At 38.4% G+C, this 14,597-nt stretch overlaps 1 protein-coding gene across 1 annotated transcript in view; it reads left to right on the forward strand.

Moving 5' to 3' along the window:
* SMG1 (SMG1 nonsense mediated mRNA decay associated PI3K related kinase) overlaps window positions 1-13,512 on the forward strand; it is a 117,536-nt gene extending 104,024 nt beyond the window's left edge. The window contains exons 50-63 of the mRNA XM_065412819.1: window positions 534-768; window positions 2,287-2,513; window positions 3,032-3,182; window positions 3,266-3,455; window positions 3,715-4,184; window positions 5,971-6,108; window positions 6,534-6,686; window positions 7,020-7,199; window positions 7,420-7,647; window positions 8,199-8,410; window positions 9,099-9,205; window positions 11,642-11,821; window positions 11,915-12,021; window positions 13,435-13,512. Of these exons, the coding sequence (XP_065268891.1) occupies window positions 534-768; window positions 2,287-2,513; window positions 3,032-3,182; window positions 3,266-3,455; window positions 3,715-4,184; window positions 5,971-6,108; window positions 6,534-6,686; window positions 7,020-7,199; window positions 7,420-7,647; window positions 8,199-8,410; window positions 9,099-9,205; window positions 11,642-11,821; window positions 11,915-12,021; window positions 13,435-13,512 (2,656 nt within the window). The remainder of the gene's footprint in view (window positions 1-533; window positions 769-2,286; window positions 2,514-3,031; window positions 3,183-3,265; window positions 3,456-3,714; window positions 4,185-5,970; window positions 6,109-6,533; window positions 6,687-7,019; window positions 7,200-7,419; window positions 7,648-8,198; window positions 8,411-9,098; window positions 9,206-11,641; window positions 11,822-11,914; window positions 12,022-13,434) is intronic.
* Window positions 13,513-14,597: the final 1,085 nt, after the last annotated feature.

The raw sequence follows: 14,597 nt of genomic DNA on the forward strand, positions 1-14,597 counted from the left end.
CCCAGCCACTGTTAGCTTAATTCCCTTGCAGCTGCCTACCTAAGAGACTGTCTTATCTGTGTCATTGTTTTCCCTTTCTTACCTGACTCCTCAGAAATCCTTTTACAGCCTCCTTTGATTTCACTCTATGCATTTAGGCAGGCAGCAATACACAGTTGCTGGGAAACAGTCACACAACAGGGAAACAGTCACACAGTATTCATAAGAAATATAACAGACATTTTCCCAGGTCATCACAGATGACTTTATATTCATTTTTTGGCCAAAAAAAGGTAATTTTTTTACACTTGAGTTATTGATATTAATATGTAAATTTAATATGATTTTCTAATTAAAGTCAATTTAATACTAGTATTAGAAATCTAAATTATCATATTGCCTAGAATATACTATAAAATATGTTGCCTTTTTTAAGATCTGTTCCATTCCATGTTTTTATGGCTAGCTTATCAATTTAAGTGGTAGCAAAGTAAACTTAATATGCATTAGCACATGTGCTTTTACTTGTCTAACAAAAATATTGCTTCATTTAGACGTAATCTAATGATGGAAGGTGCCGCATCTAGTGCTGGAGAGCAACTGGTCGATTTGACTTCAAGGGATGGAGCCTGGTTCTTGGAGGAGCTATGTAGCATGAGTGGGAATGTTACATGCCTCGTGCAGTTATTGAAGCAATGTCATCTGGTCCCACAGGACTTGGACATTCCAAACCCAATTGAAGCATCAGAAGCAGTTCACTTAGCTAATGGAGTTTACATCTCACTTCAGGTGAAGTGTACTTTTATGCCATTGGTTTTTTCCAAAGACATCGGTGAAGCCATATAGTTTGTTGTGTTCCAGAAATTCTCCTAAAAAAGTATTTATAATTATTTTACATTATTACCAGAAGTCTTTTATCAGGAATTGGTCTTAAATATCCCATTTATTCCCTGACTCTCAACCTATTACGTTTACTATAATTACTTAATATTTAAATGACTAAAACAAACTATTAATGCAACCCAGAATTTTGAAAAAAGTTACTATTTATTAATGAGATATAGAAGATGGAGATAGTAACAAATTAGTCAAAATAACAGCTCCATGTCTTGGTGTTATTTCATATTATTCCCTATCACTGGGAGTCCAAAAAGGTTTCCAAATAGTGTTTAAAATTTTTCGTTTCTATTTATTTCTAGCTACAATTTATTCCCCCCCCCCCCCCAAAAAAAAAAAAAGCTGTTTGAAACACGCGAAAGGAATACTTTACAGGCCTCAGTTCCCAGACATGGGAGGGGGGAAATGAACTATCTTAATTTTACCCACAGAAGAGTGCTCACTGATAGAAACTTTTGACTTTAAAGGCAACTCTGAATCATATGGACCAATTACTTGGTTTTCACCAGCCATCCATTTGACTATGACAGGTGTGACTGTTATATTTTTGAGGATTTTCGTGCTCCTGAGTCACTTTTCAAAAGCACTCTTTACCCATCTTTATAAAGGGCTTTGAGAGTCTGTGGAGAAAGGTGCTATTATATTATTAACCTGTGTTTCAGAAGCATGTATATAACTTAATTGCACTGCACACAAATAAGGCCATATTTCCTTTTGAGTTCTTGGATGAGACTTGAAAATCTTACTAAACTAAGCTAACTAACCTTCCTTTTGGTGCATCTTGTCTAGTTTTGGAGATGGAGGGCACTGGCTGATACCTTGGACAACCTGCTTTAGCCCTCTGATGCATTCTGCTTAGTGAAAATAGCGGTTCTCAAAATGAAGTCTCTGTACCACCAATCATCTGCAGAGCACTTGCAGTTAGTCCTTGCGGTGCTTTAACTCATTTCTAGTTGCTAAACAGCAGTCAGATAATCTAAGTCTACTTTAAATGTTTTCCAATTATTTTTCCATATAAAAAATGGTTATTTGCTACAGGGTGGTGGTTCACTCATCAGTGGGAGACTAGGTAATCTGCATAAGTCATGAAAAGGTGACAAGGTGGGCAACAAGACACTTTCTCTAAGATACTGCCTTCACTACTTAATGTTTTAAAACCCTTTGGTTTATGTAAAATGCCATTGGTTTAGGTTTAAAACAGCTACACTCAAAGTTTAAGGGCTTCCTATTTTCAATTTATACGATAAAATATTTTAAGCAAGTTTCTGATCCTTTTGCTAGCCAATAGTCTATTGTCTTCAAACAACCTTTACTGTAGGTGGCATAATAATAACATAAATAAGGCATTGCATATGACACCTAAAAAGGGAGGAAGCTATTTTTTTTCTTATTCTTTCATACTTCTGACAGGAATTGAACTCAAACTTCAGGCAGATCATTTTTCCAGAAGCTCTTAGGTGTTTAATGAAAGGAGAGTACACTTTAGAAAGTATGCTTCATGAACTGGACAATCTTATTGAACAAACAACTGATGGAGTCCCTTTGCAAACGCTGGTTGAATCTCTTCAAGCCTATTTAAGAAATGCAGCTATGGGGCTAGAAGAAGAAACGCATACTCATTACATTGATGTTGCAAGGTAAATAGTTTTGTGTGTGTTTCCTTTAGTTCAAAGTCAATATGTTTTGCCATATTCTAACCCACCGTATCCAATTCTTGGTTTGTCTTTAATTTGATTATTTGTTACATATGTCACCTAACAATGGATAATACTTAGTTTTTAATAGTAAAATGAGTATAAATGTGAGATTATGAAAACTTTTATATTTTAATCATCATAAATTAGACCTTACGATGCATTTGATGTTTGGGGTATTTCCCAAAGTTTATAGGCAACACAAGACCATTCTTTTAGCCAGAAATTTTAAAAGAAAAGCTTAGGAAAATATGGAGAGAGGAGATTTCAGGAGAGCAAGTGTCTCTAAAATCTGAGAAGGCTGTGAACTGGAGTGAGGAATTCATAATTTTTGCAGTTCCTGCAGCAGCCACGGTTTGAATGAGTTTTCTGCAAAAGACTTCCTGATCAGATAGAATCACCAGTGGCCATAGGTATTTTTGGTACCAAAAATATTTTACCCCCCTTATCTTTTTTCCTAGAATGCTTCATGCTCAGTATGGTGAACTAATTCAGCCAAGAAATGGTTCAGTTGATGAAACTCCAAAAATGTCAGCTGGTCAGATGCTTTTGGTTGCATTTGATGGAATGTTTGCCCAAGTAGAAACTGCATTTGGCTTGTTAATTGAAAAGGTATGGCTTTATATTTCAAAATATCTTTGAGGCATAAGATGTTTATAAAACAAGAAAATAATTCTTTCCTTACTTTCATTCAGCTAAACAAGATGGAAATACCTGTCGCTTGGCGTAAGATTGATATAATCAGGGAAGCCCGGAGCACTCAAGTTAATTTCTTTGATGATGATGATAATCGACAAGTTCTAGAGGAGATTTTCTTTCTAAAGAGACTACAGACAATTAAAGAATTTTTCAGACTCTGTGGTACATTTTCTAAAACTTTGTCAGGTAAATATGCATTAATGTAAAAGAAACCATTTTTGTTTCATAGCAATAGGAAACCTCCCTGCTCTCCACCACTTTACCTGTGATATAAGTACAGAATGAAACTAATCTGTATTTCTGTAACTTACATATTTTAAGATGCTAGTGCCGAGAAAATAAATGTAAATTCTGTCATGTAATAACATTGCTGTCTGTACAGAAAATAAATGAAATTTTTCTAGATATACAAATGTTTATATGAAATATTGTTTATTTTTTATAGGAGCAAGTTCACTTGAAGATCAGAACACAGTAAATGGACCTGTGCAAATTGTCAATGTGAAAGCCCTTTATAGAAATTCTTGTTTTAGTGAAGACCAAATGGCCAAACCTATAAAGGCATTTACAGCAGATTTTGTGAGACAGCTTTTAATTGGCCTTCCAAATCAAGCCTTGGGGCTTACTCTGTGCAGTTTCATCAGTGCTCTGGGTGTGGATATCATTGCTCAAGTAGAAGCTAAGGACTTTGGAGCAGAAAGCAAAGTTTCTGTGGATGACCTGTGTAAGAAAGCTGTAGAACACAATATCCAAATTGGCAAGTTCTCACAGTTGGTCATGAACAGGGCAACAGTATTGGCCAGTTCATATGACACAGCATGGAAGAAACATGATTTAGTGCGCAGACTTGAAACCAGTATTTCTTCTTGCAAGACTAGCCTTCAGAGGGTGCAATTGCATATTGCCATGTTCCAGGTAAACCATATGTAAACTCTTTCCAAAATTGTTCATCTAAAAATATGCTTCAGTTGTGTCATGCAGGCACATAAAATGCATATTGCTTGTGGAGTGTATAATGAACGTTGATAGTTTTTACTAGACTTAATTTAGTTTTCAGTTTTTAAATTTTATTTAATACATAGATATGGAAGAATAGCATAGCATGCTGGTAGCTTGTGGAGCTAGCTGCTCTCAAGAGTGCAAACATGACCATTTATAATTTAAGTTTTGGAACTAAACATATATAAACCAGGAGGACCGGAGACACTGGATGTGTTTAATTAGGCCATAAATGTATTCTTATGTAAATGTACATGGCAGATACAAGTGTATGGTGCAGGTAATGCCGTAATCATTTCAGTGTGTACCTGGGGGGCTTCAGTCAGCCCTCTCCCTTACCCATTGTGGTCCTCAGCCAACCCGCAGCTTGGACCTCCCCCTCTGAATAGGGGTAAGAGAGGGCTATAAAGGGAGGGGATTTGGTTCCCTGCCGTACCAGTCGTGGGAGCCCCAAACCCCCACCTTTCCCACTCCTTTAAAGGATATCTCCTTTAAATCCTTTACTAATCCATTTTATCGGATCTCTCTATCCCTTCCCTACGGAGTACCTGCACTGGACATCCGCCCCATGCTCCCATAATGAGTTGCAACATCATAGTCTAATTCCTTTTCCTGTTTGCCCAACTAAGCCTCTCCCCACCCCAAACCAGCTGTGTGGAAGGTAGGAAAAAAACCACTTGTCCAATCTGGTGATGAGGGAAAAATTCCGTTCCAGCCCCCTGAGAAAGGAGGAACTAGTGCAATGCCCACAGTGAAAAATCCACATCCCTGAGTGACATACCAACCCAATCCTCAGTGTAGACAGCGGTATCTTGACAAGAGAGCATCTCCCATCGACATAGCTACCATCTCTTGGGGAGGTGGATTAACTCTGCCAATGGGTGAAGCTCTCCCATCAGCATAGTAGCATCTTCACTAAAGTGCTAAAATGGCACACCTGCACCGCTGTATGTGAAGACAAGCCCTTAATGATTTCTGCTATGTAGATATTTGGTTGAGTGTAGTATTGTGATAAGTCTTCCTTCTGGAATGTTTTGTATGTTTTAGAAAAGTGGAGCTGGAAATTGTTTTTTATTTTAAATGTGACTGAATTGTTTTTAAAAATCAGCAATAACAATTAAAATATCAGAGGGGTAGCCGTGTTAGTCTAAATCTGTAAAAAGCAACAGAGGGTCAGTTTGCATCTGAAGAAGTGAGGTTCTTACCCACGAAAGCTTATGCTCCCAATACTTCTGTTAGTCTCAAAGGTGCCACAGGACCCTCTGTTGCTTTTAACAATTAAAATGTTAATTGCTAAACTGTTTCATAGATGTCTTCTCAAATATTCTGTTTGTTAACCTGTGATAGGTTAAAAATCAAGTATAAAGTGTAATCCCTTTTCCTTTAGATTAAGGGTACATATATACATATTTTCTGAAGGGTTAATAATAAATGGTTAATCAATTTAGTCCAACAGGGCAGTACATTATTTATATCCATGGCTTATAACCATCTGTATCACCTTCTACTAATGTTTATAACTATCTATGATGCCTGCTGCTTATATCTGTAACATATTTGCCATTTATTAATGGTTTAACCCTTTATAAATATACCCTTGATATAAAATGTAACCATAATGTTAGAATTAATGTCTTCTTATAAAAGTTTAACATTTTTGAAAGAAATGATAAACTTCAATACAAATATTTTTCTGAAAAAGTGGCAGCATGAAGATCTCCTTATCAGTCGCCCACAAGCCATGTCCATTACTCCTCCACCCCGTTCTGCAATTTTAGCCAGCATGAAAAAGAAACTTCATACGCTCAGCCAGATCGAAGCTTCAATTGGAACAGTTCAGGTATTTTCTTGTTTTGGGTGTGTTTTTGCAGCATGCATAAATGTGAATTCTTTCTCATTGTACTAACGCAGTCCACACATTCCAAAAGTGTCCACCTCTTGCTCACCATGATTCTGGATATTAGCCATTGTGAGCTAACATCTTTTATGTGGAGTTGTTAGTCTGAGTTGCCTTTCTTTGTCCCACCTTTTGCGTAGTATTCCATTACTTCATCCCTCTGCCTCAGCAGACACAGCATTCTCTGCTTGGGATGGCAGAAAATTTGCTCCATGACTAAATACCCAGATATACAAAGAATCCTTCTCCTGAAGGCTGAGACACTTATCCTTCAAGAGGAAGGATAGTCCCATGGGTAGAGTGGTTTAAAAAAAAAAAAGTCTTTGATTTTTGCAGTTTTTTGATTCAGCATCATTTTCTCAATATAGGAGAAGCTAGCAGCACTTGAAGCCAGCATTGAGCAGCGTTTGAAATGGGCAGGAGGTGCCAATCCTGCATTGGCCCCAGTCCTACAAGATTTTGATGCCACTATTGCTGAAAGAAGAAACCTTGTCCTTAAAGAAAGTCAAAGAGCAAGTCAGGTACTAAAGCTATTTCATTGATTAGTGTTGGTTTATTTGAGAATTTAGGAAAGTTGGTTCAGCCCTACTAAGGTAGGGTTTGGAAAATCTCTGGTGCCAGGAAGGGCAGTTGACAAGCTCTGGAATTCCCAAAAATAATCTCAACTGCTTTTAAATTAGAAAAATTTATATAATGTTATTGCCCGTGAATTGACACAGTTGTTACTACTGCCTGCTTTGAGTGCTCTTGTCTAGAAGTAGACTTGCAGATAAAAGCCTAGAAGCATCATTGTGTTTTTATTTGATGTAATATGCAATTTAATTGGGGTGGTTCTCACTTTTTCTGCTTTGTAGGTTACTTTCCTCTGCAGTAACATAATTCATTTTGAAAGTTTACGCACTAGAACAGCAGAAGCCTTGAGTCTTGATACTGCGTTATTTGAACTTATCAAACGTTGTCAACAAATGTGTTCATTTGCATCACAGTTTAACAGTTCAGTCTCTGACCTGGAGCTACGTTTACTTCAGAGAGTGGTGAGTAAAGTTGATGGGGGAGATGGATTGTAAAATACAACATAATTACCAAACTTATGAATGGCTTCTCCACTTTATTTTCACTTCTTATTAGTTTTGTGTGCTTGTTTTAGCAAGGAAAGCGTATTGGGTTAAATCCGTTTAGCAGTAAACATAAAATGGAAGTACTTGTATAGTAAATTATTGTATCTAGATAGAGCTTAAAATTTTCTTTTTTCAGGGCACCAATCTTGAACATCCTATTGGTAGCTCTGAATGGCTTCTTTCAGCTCACAAACAACTAACCCAGGACATGTCTACCCAGAGGGCCGTGCAAACAGAGAAAGAACAACAGATAGAAACAGTTTGTGAAACAATTCAGAATCTGGTTGATAGTATTAAAACTGTGCTCACTGGTCACAACAGACAACTTGGAGACGTCAAACATCTGCTGAAAGCCATGGCAAAGGTAATGCCCAAAACTTCCATTGTTTTGTTATAGAAGACCTACCGAGTGTTCAAGGAAAAAAAAAAATTACCAGGGTATTCATGTCAGGCTACCTCATGGTATTCCCTAAATTTAAATATTTAATAATGGTGATTCCTGCTCATGTACATAGGGTTGAACTGACTAACACTTTGAGATCAAAGAAATTTTACGCAAGGGTATATTGAGTAAAGGGGTTCTGGAACATTGTGCAGGTATCAGGTCCGAGTGATACAGGTTGATCAGATATTGGTAGACCTAAGGCTTGCCTTTCTTGTACGCATGTCTCTGTTTCTGTTTTAATCCACACGCGCACACAAACCTTTTACAAATTTTGTACATGTCTGACATTTCCTTTTCAAGTTAGATAAATCCGAAGAAAATTTTTCTTCTATTGAAATTACAGTCACTTATGTAAGTGGTGTTCATAGGAAAACCCATCAAAGGCCGTAGAAGCAGGGCAACTGCTAAGCTTTTCTATGATACAGAACAAAGCAAACATGAATCTTAACACCTAGTTTCTTTGTTTATAGGATGAAGAAGCCGCTCTTGCAGACGGTGAAGATGTTCCCTATGAGAATAGTGTTAGGCAGTTCTTGGGTGAATATAAATCATGGCAAGACAATATTCAGACAGTTTTGTTTACATTAGTTCAAGCTATGGGTCAGGTCCGCAATCAGGAGCATGTTGAAATGCTGCAGGAAATAACTCCCACCCTGAAAGAACTCAAAACACAGAGTCAAAGGTAAAGCTATATCTTCTGTATGGTTGTAGAGAATTTTCTTTTCTGTTTACATATGTAAATAAAACCAGATGCACATACCATTAGGGTTACCATATGTCCGGATTTTCCCGGACATGTCCGGATTTTTGGGCCTCAAATCCCCGTCCGGGAGGAAATCCCAAAAAGCTGGACATGTGCGGGGAAAATAGGGAGGGAGGGCCCGGCGGTGCGGGGCCAGGGGCCGGCGCCCCAGGGCCCGAGCCGAGCCGGGCGGGAGACGCCGGGGCCAGAGCCTCTTGGCCTGGGCCGGCCGGCCGCCGGAGGGAGCCGCTCGGCCAGGGGGGCCGGACTGGGCCGCGCCGCACCCAGCCCCAGCTTACCTGCTGCCTCCCTGTTTCAGGCTTCCCGCGAACATTTGATTCGTGGGAAGCAGGGGAGGGGGAGGAGCAGGGGCGGAGCGTTCAGGGGAGGGGACAGAGTTGGGGCGGGGACTTTGGGGAAGGGGCGGAGTTGGGGCGGGGCCAGGGCCCCGTGGAGTGTCCTCCTTTTTTAAAACTAAAATATGGTAACCCTACATACCATTCTAATTCTTTTCCAATCTATTTGCAGAATTTCACTTCATTTTTACTCAGGTTTTCATTTGGGATTTTCAAGTAACATACTATAGCTGAATGTATAAATTATTTATGGACTTTATTATGTTTCCTAGTGTCTACAATAATCTAGTGAGTTTTGCATCACCCTTAGTCACGGATACATCAAATGAATGTTCAAGCCCAACATCAACTGCTACATATCAGCCAACCTTTGCTGCAGGTAACATTTGGGAAAGTATCAAATCAAACATGATGGATTTTTTAGCAACTTTTTTTTTTTTTTTTTTAGCAAAAAACACAAATTGCTTTATAAAATTTACTGCAAATGTAACCAGTGAGTTAGTTTGTGAGCGTGTCCCTTAAATAAAAATATACTGTAAAATTGAAAAATTGATATAAACCTAAAGTAGCCTCTACTTCAAACCACAAATCCCAGAAAATGTATTAATTTTTTTTATACTCCTTGTTGTGCTTCATGCTCCATATCAAATATATACTGTATATGCTCCAGAACCTGTTAGTTTGGAACCCTCCGGATACCTTATGAACAAAGAATGAGTTAGTGGTGCTTTGCTTTGCTTTGTTAAATAGCCTCACATCTGAATTCATCAATCCAATTTTTAATGGGTTGAGATTAATTTTAAAACATCTGAATTTATAAATGTCAACAAGACTTACTTTGTAAAAATGCAGTTACCCAGAGACCATAATTGCTCTCCATATAAGCTCAAATTCCCATGTAGGGGTTTATTGTAAAATCAGTACTTGGGGCGAGTTTACATTCTAACTCCTGTTGATAATAGGAATAGCTTGCATAAGTTCCTCACAACAGTTGAGGCAGTGGAATCTTTTAACTTCGTATAAATACATGGTTTACAAAACAAAAAAATATTCTGGCTTAGTTTTGTGAGGTGGGGAAGTAAAATGGGAGCAGAAATGAGGAAGTCTGGGGAGCAGAAGAGAAAAGAGCTGTGGTAGGATCATGCATTTGTGTATGTATTGAAATGCTGAGTGTGGCTCTCAGATATGTGTGTGCATATATAGAAAAATAAAGGATGAAATCTCTACAGTGTACTGTTTTGGCACACTTACTACACCTATTTCTCAAAGAGAAAAAAATCAAACTTGGTGAAACAGGTATTTTTCACAGACTACATGTGTGCGTATATACCAAGTTTTAATTAAAAATATTAGTTGTCTCCAAACTCAGTTTGAACTGTTAGTCTGAAAGGACACTTTTAAAATACCTGATGGAATTTTCATTCAGACTTTCCAAATTTTAGTCAGGGCTGAAAATAAGCATGACAAATTCTATACTAAAGGATGTGTTTTTTGAACATTAACATTGATCTGCCTTGTAAACCATATAGCTTCCTTCAGTCCATTCTGCGCACACAGTTCAATAGTAACGTACATGCACAGCATGTGTGTGTGCTGTAGGCATATGGAGGTGACCTCAAGCAACTCAGACCAGGCTGTCACACAAATGGTCCGGTTAAGAAAAGTTTCTGGAGTGCCACGTTCTCCTCAGGCCTGTGGGGTAGAGGAGCATATGGAGAAAAGGTGGATGGAAAACCAAAAGGCCAGTAATCTACTTAGCTAGTAAAAATAACAGGAGTACTTGTGGCACCTTAGAGACTAACAAATTTATTAGAGCATAAGCTTTCGTGGGCTACAACCCACTTCTTCGGATGCATATAGAGTGAACCATATATTGAGGAGATATATATACACACACATACAGAGAGCATGAACAGGTGGGAGTTGTCTTACCAACTCTGAGAGGCCAATTAAGTAAGAGAAAAAAAACTTTTGAAGTGATAATCAAGATGGCTCAGTACAGACAGTTTGATAAGAAGCTTCTTATCAAACTGTCTGTACTGAGCCATCTTGATTATCACTTCAAAAGTTTTTTTTCTCTTACTTAATTGGCCTCTCAGAGTTGGTAAGACAACTCCCACCTGTTCATGCTCTCTGTATGTGTGTGTATATATATCTCCTCAATATATGGTTCACTCTATATGCATCCGAAGAAGTGGGTTGTAGCCCACGAAAGCTTATGCTCTAATAAATTTGTTAGTCTCTAAGGTGCCACAAGTACTCCTGTTATTTTTGCGGATACAGACTAACACGGCTGCTACTCTGTTAGCTAGTAAAAGTGAAGCTGCCTTGAGAGACAGGTAGCTGCAGGCTGGGTGCAGAAGAAAGAAGGGGAGGAGGGAAAGGTCAGAGTAGCTGGAGAGAGGAGATGAAGAAGGCAAAATCAGAGGTTTAAGGGGCAGAAGAGAGCAATATGCCGAGGCTAATGCAGCTGTTCAGTAGTTGGACAGGATTTGTGGGTGGGATGAGAAGGCCAATGTACAAATTAAAAAAAAAAAAAAAAAAATCTATTTCATGTCAGGAATCCAAATCCCAGGACCATGGAGTTGAATTTGCTTATTCATTCATATGGTAGTTACTAATGGGAATACCTTGGCTGCTAATCATCTCCCAGGAACTTGTTTTAGAGAACTAGGAAGTTAATGACCTGTTTATATATATTTCCTCTTATTTAGAATGTTAATTTTTACATTTAAATTTGAATGTAAAAACAAATCAGTTTTAGTAATACTTTTCTCCATTCTGTTGCTCAAATGATTAAACATTATCTTTACAGCAGTGCGTAGCAATACAGGACAGAAGACCCAGCCAGAGGTCATGTCGCAGAATGCAAGAAAGCCAATTCAGAAAAATCTTGCTACGTCAGCAGATACGCCTCCGAGCACAGTTCCAGGAACTGGCAAAAGTGTCGCCTGTAGTCCTAAAAAGGCCGTCAGGGACCCTAAAACAGGAAAGGGTAAATAGTGAAGTAAAAATTATTGTAAAATGTGTTAATGTGCTTCTGTATGTACTGTTACATGTAGCTGATTGTTTGAATTTGCATTTTTAGCTGTGCAAGAAAGGAATTCATATGCAGTTAGTGTGTGGAAGCGAGTCAAAGCCAAGTTAGAGGGCCGAGATGTGGATCCCAACAGGAGAATGTCTGTTGCTGAACAGGTGAGTTGAACTTGGTAAAAGTTTAAGTAACAGTCCTTGTTAACAATACTTGTCAATAAATTATCAATTTCCTTGTTTATCTTTTGTTAAAGCTTGATTGCAAAACTGAAACCTACAGTGAGTGGTCTCAGAATTGGTTAATCCGCATTGGAATATTGTGCTCGGTCCTGGTTGTTTTATGGAAAAGAGGGTCAGTGGGAGGGATAGAATGGGAAGCAGTTTTGCTACACTAGAGCTAGTTGGGAGAGCAGGAAGAGGGGCATGTGATAGTGAACAACAAATTAGACGTGCCTTTGCAAGACAATGTGGGAGCAAAAGCACCCAGTGCAAATTTAAGCTACATATGCAGAGAGTCACTGCAGAGTAGGGAGGCTCTGGTGTAAAGTGCATCTGTAATATTCTATTTAGGCAGCAGGGTGTTCAGTAAAAACTATGATTTTATATATATATATATAAAATATATATATATACACACACACTTTAGTGACCCAAAGTTCTCATTCTTGTTAGCTCTGCAGAGCCAACACAACTAAGTGTGAACTATATTGTATTCCTTTTTTCATGCATCAGAATTGTTGCCTTTTGTGCATACCTTTGCAACTCCCTGTCTTTAATAAGTAACATAAAGGGCATAATTTCCCTGTGAATTTCAGCATTACAAAGAAATGCTTAATTTTACACACGTAAGTCAATGGCACCTATCTAGTTCAAACAGGAATTCAAGGAAGTCCTATGGCCTGCTATGCAGGAGGTGCTAGATACTTGTAATGATCATTTCTGGCTATATAATTTATGTATGTATGAAAGGCTGAACATGTTCTTAAATGTTTGCAGCACTGGGGCTTTAAAGAGAATACTTGGTCTTTCCTTTTCTGAAACTGTTTAATAGGCAGCAGGTTTAAAACAAACAAAAGGAAGTACTTCACACAACACAGTCAATCTGAGGAACTTGTTTCCAGGGGATGTTGTGAAGGCCAAAGCTATAGCAGGGTTCAAAACAGAATTAGATAAGTTCATGGAGGATCGGTCCATCAATGACTATTAGCCAAGGTGGTCAGGGATGCAACACCACGCTCTGAGTGTCCCTAGCCTCTGACTGCCGTAAGCTGGGAGTGAACGACAGAGGATGGATCATTCAATGATTGACTGTTCTGTTAATTCCTTCCGAAGCATCTGGCATTGGCTACTGTCGGAAGACAAGATAGTGGGCTAGATGGAGCATTGGTCTGACCCTGTATGGCTGTTCTTATGTAGATTTGTATGAATAAATTAATTGAATATTTAACTTTTACTTAGAAATTCACTACAAAAGTTTCTAAATGTCAGCAAGTACTTTTATCAGTTAACTATGATTTGAAAATGCATTCAGTTGCGCTAGTTTTAATAGCTTTTATTTATTTGTCTCTTTAATAGGTTGACTTTGTGATTAAGGAAGCAACTAATCTAGATAACTTGGCTCAGCTGTATGAAGGTTGGACAGCCTGGGTATGAATAGGAAGAAAGCAGATCAGTCTGGTTCAGCAAGGTCAGACATCCACCAGAATCAACTCGGCCTCAGGCATCCATAGCTGCACCACAGCCGGTGGTGATGCATACTGGGGCTTAATCTGAGGAAACCTAGGAAATCTCGGTGCACTGGGAAGTGAATCCTGCAGGATAGCTGCACTCAGGGATATGCTAAACACAATGGTCTGCAACCCCCCAGGGTCAAGGGTGAAAGCTCACCGCCTGAACAACACGGTTGTCTTTCTGCTACAGAAGAACTGCAAACGTGTCAGGGGGTTAGCTGCAGAAAAGAAATCGGAATGCTACAAACCGCAGAGTGATTGGGACTCAATTCCACCTGACCCTGTGAACAATTCAGGAAACATCAAACCCTGTTCAAAGAAAAACAGAAAAATGGGGCCGAGAAGAAATCACAGCAAAGGGAGATTTGATGCATTTAGATTCTTGTTACTCTTGTTGGTTGGCAACAGTGCTGGTTGAGTTGACCAGTTAGTATAAAAAAGGCTACAAGATATGAACTTCAGAAATGGACTGAAAACAAAGAGCTGTATCAGATACACACTACATTGGAAGAACTTCTGAGATAGAAGAAAAAGCCTTTGTGTCTTCCCCTTTTTCCCCCCCTTGTCCCATCCCCTTGGCTTATTCTTGTAGTTTAGGTGTACTTCCAATATACTTTTTATTTCAATCCTTGTATTTCACAGTTTAGTCAAATTAACAACATAATTTTTGTTTGGTAAACAGGAAATTTTCCAAAAGCACTGAAAATATTGAACATTCATTGATTATTTCTGAGTTGGGTGATCAAATGCAAAATGTAATTTTGGTTACTTTAAAATCATTTCTGTGATTTTTATCATGTACAGTTTCTCAAGATTGTCACTGTGCATTTAAAAGTAATGAATCTAGCAGGCATTTGATTTAATGTGCACTTCCCTCTGCTTGCAGTGTACACTTTTTTGTAATTCAGAATTGTCCCTCAAATCTCATTCTACTGTGATTGCTGTAGTTTCTTTGGTAAAATGTAGCTAATCCAATGTAATCTTTACCTTTTTTAAAACCAGGATAGA

This window comes from Emys orbicularis, chromosome 10 (assembly GCF_028017835.1).
Source record: "Emys orbicularis isolate rEmyOrb1 chromosome 10, rEmyOrb1.hap1, whole genome shotgun sequence".
Taxonomy (NCBI): domain Eukaryota; kingdom Metazoa; phylum Chordata; order Testudines; family Emydidae; genus Emys; species Emys orbicularis.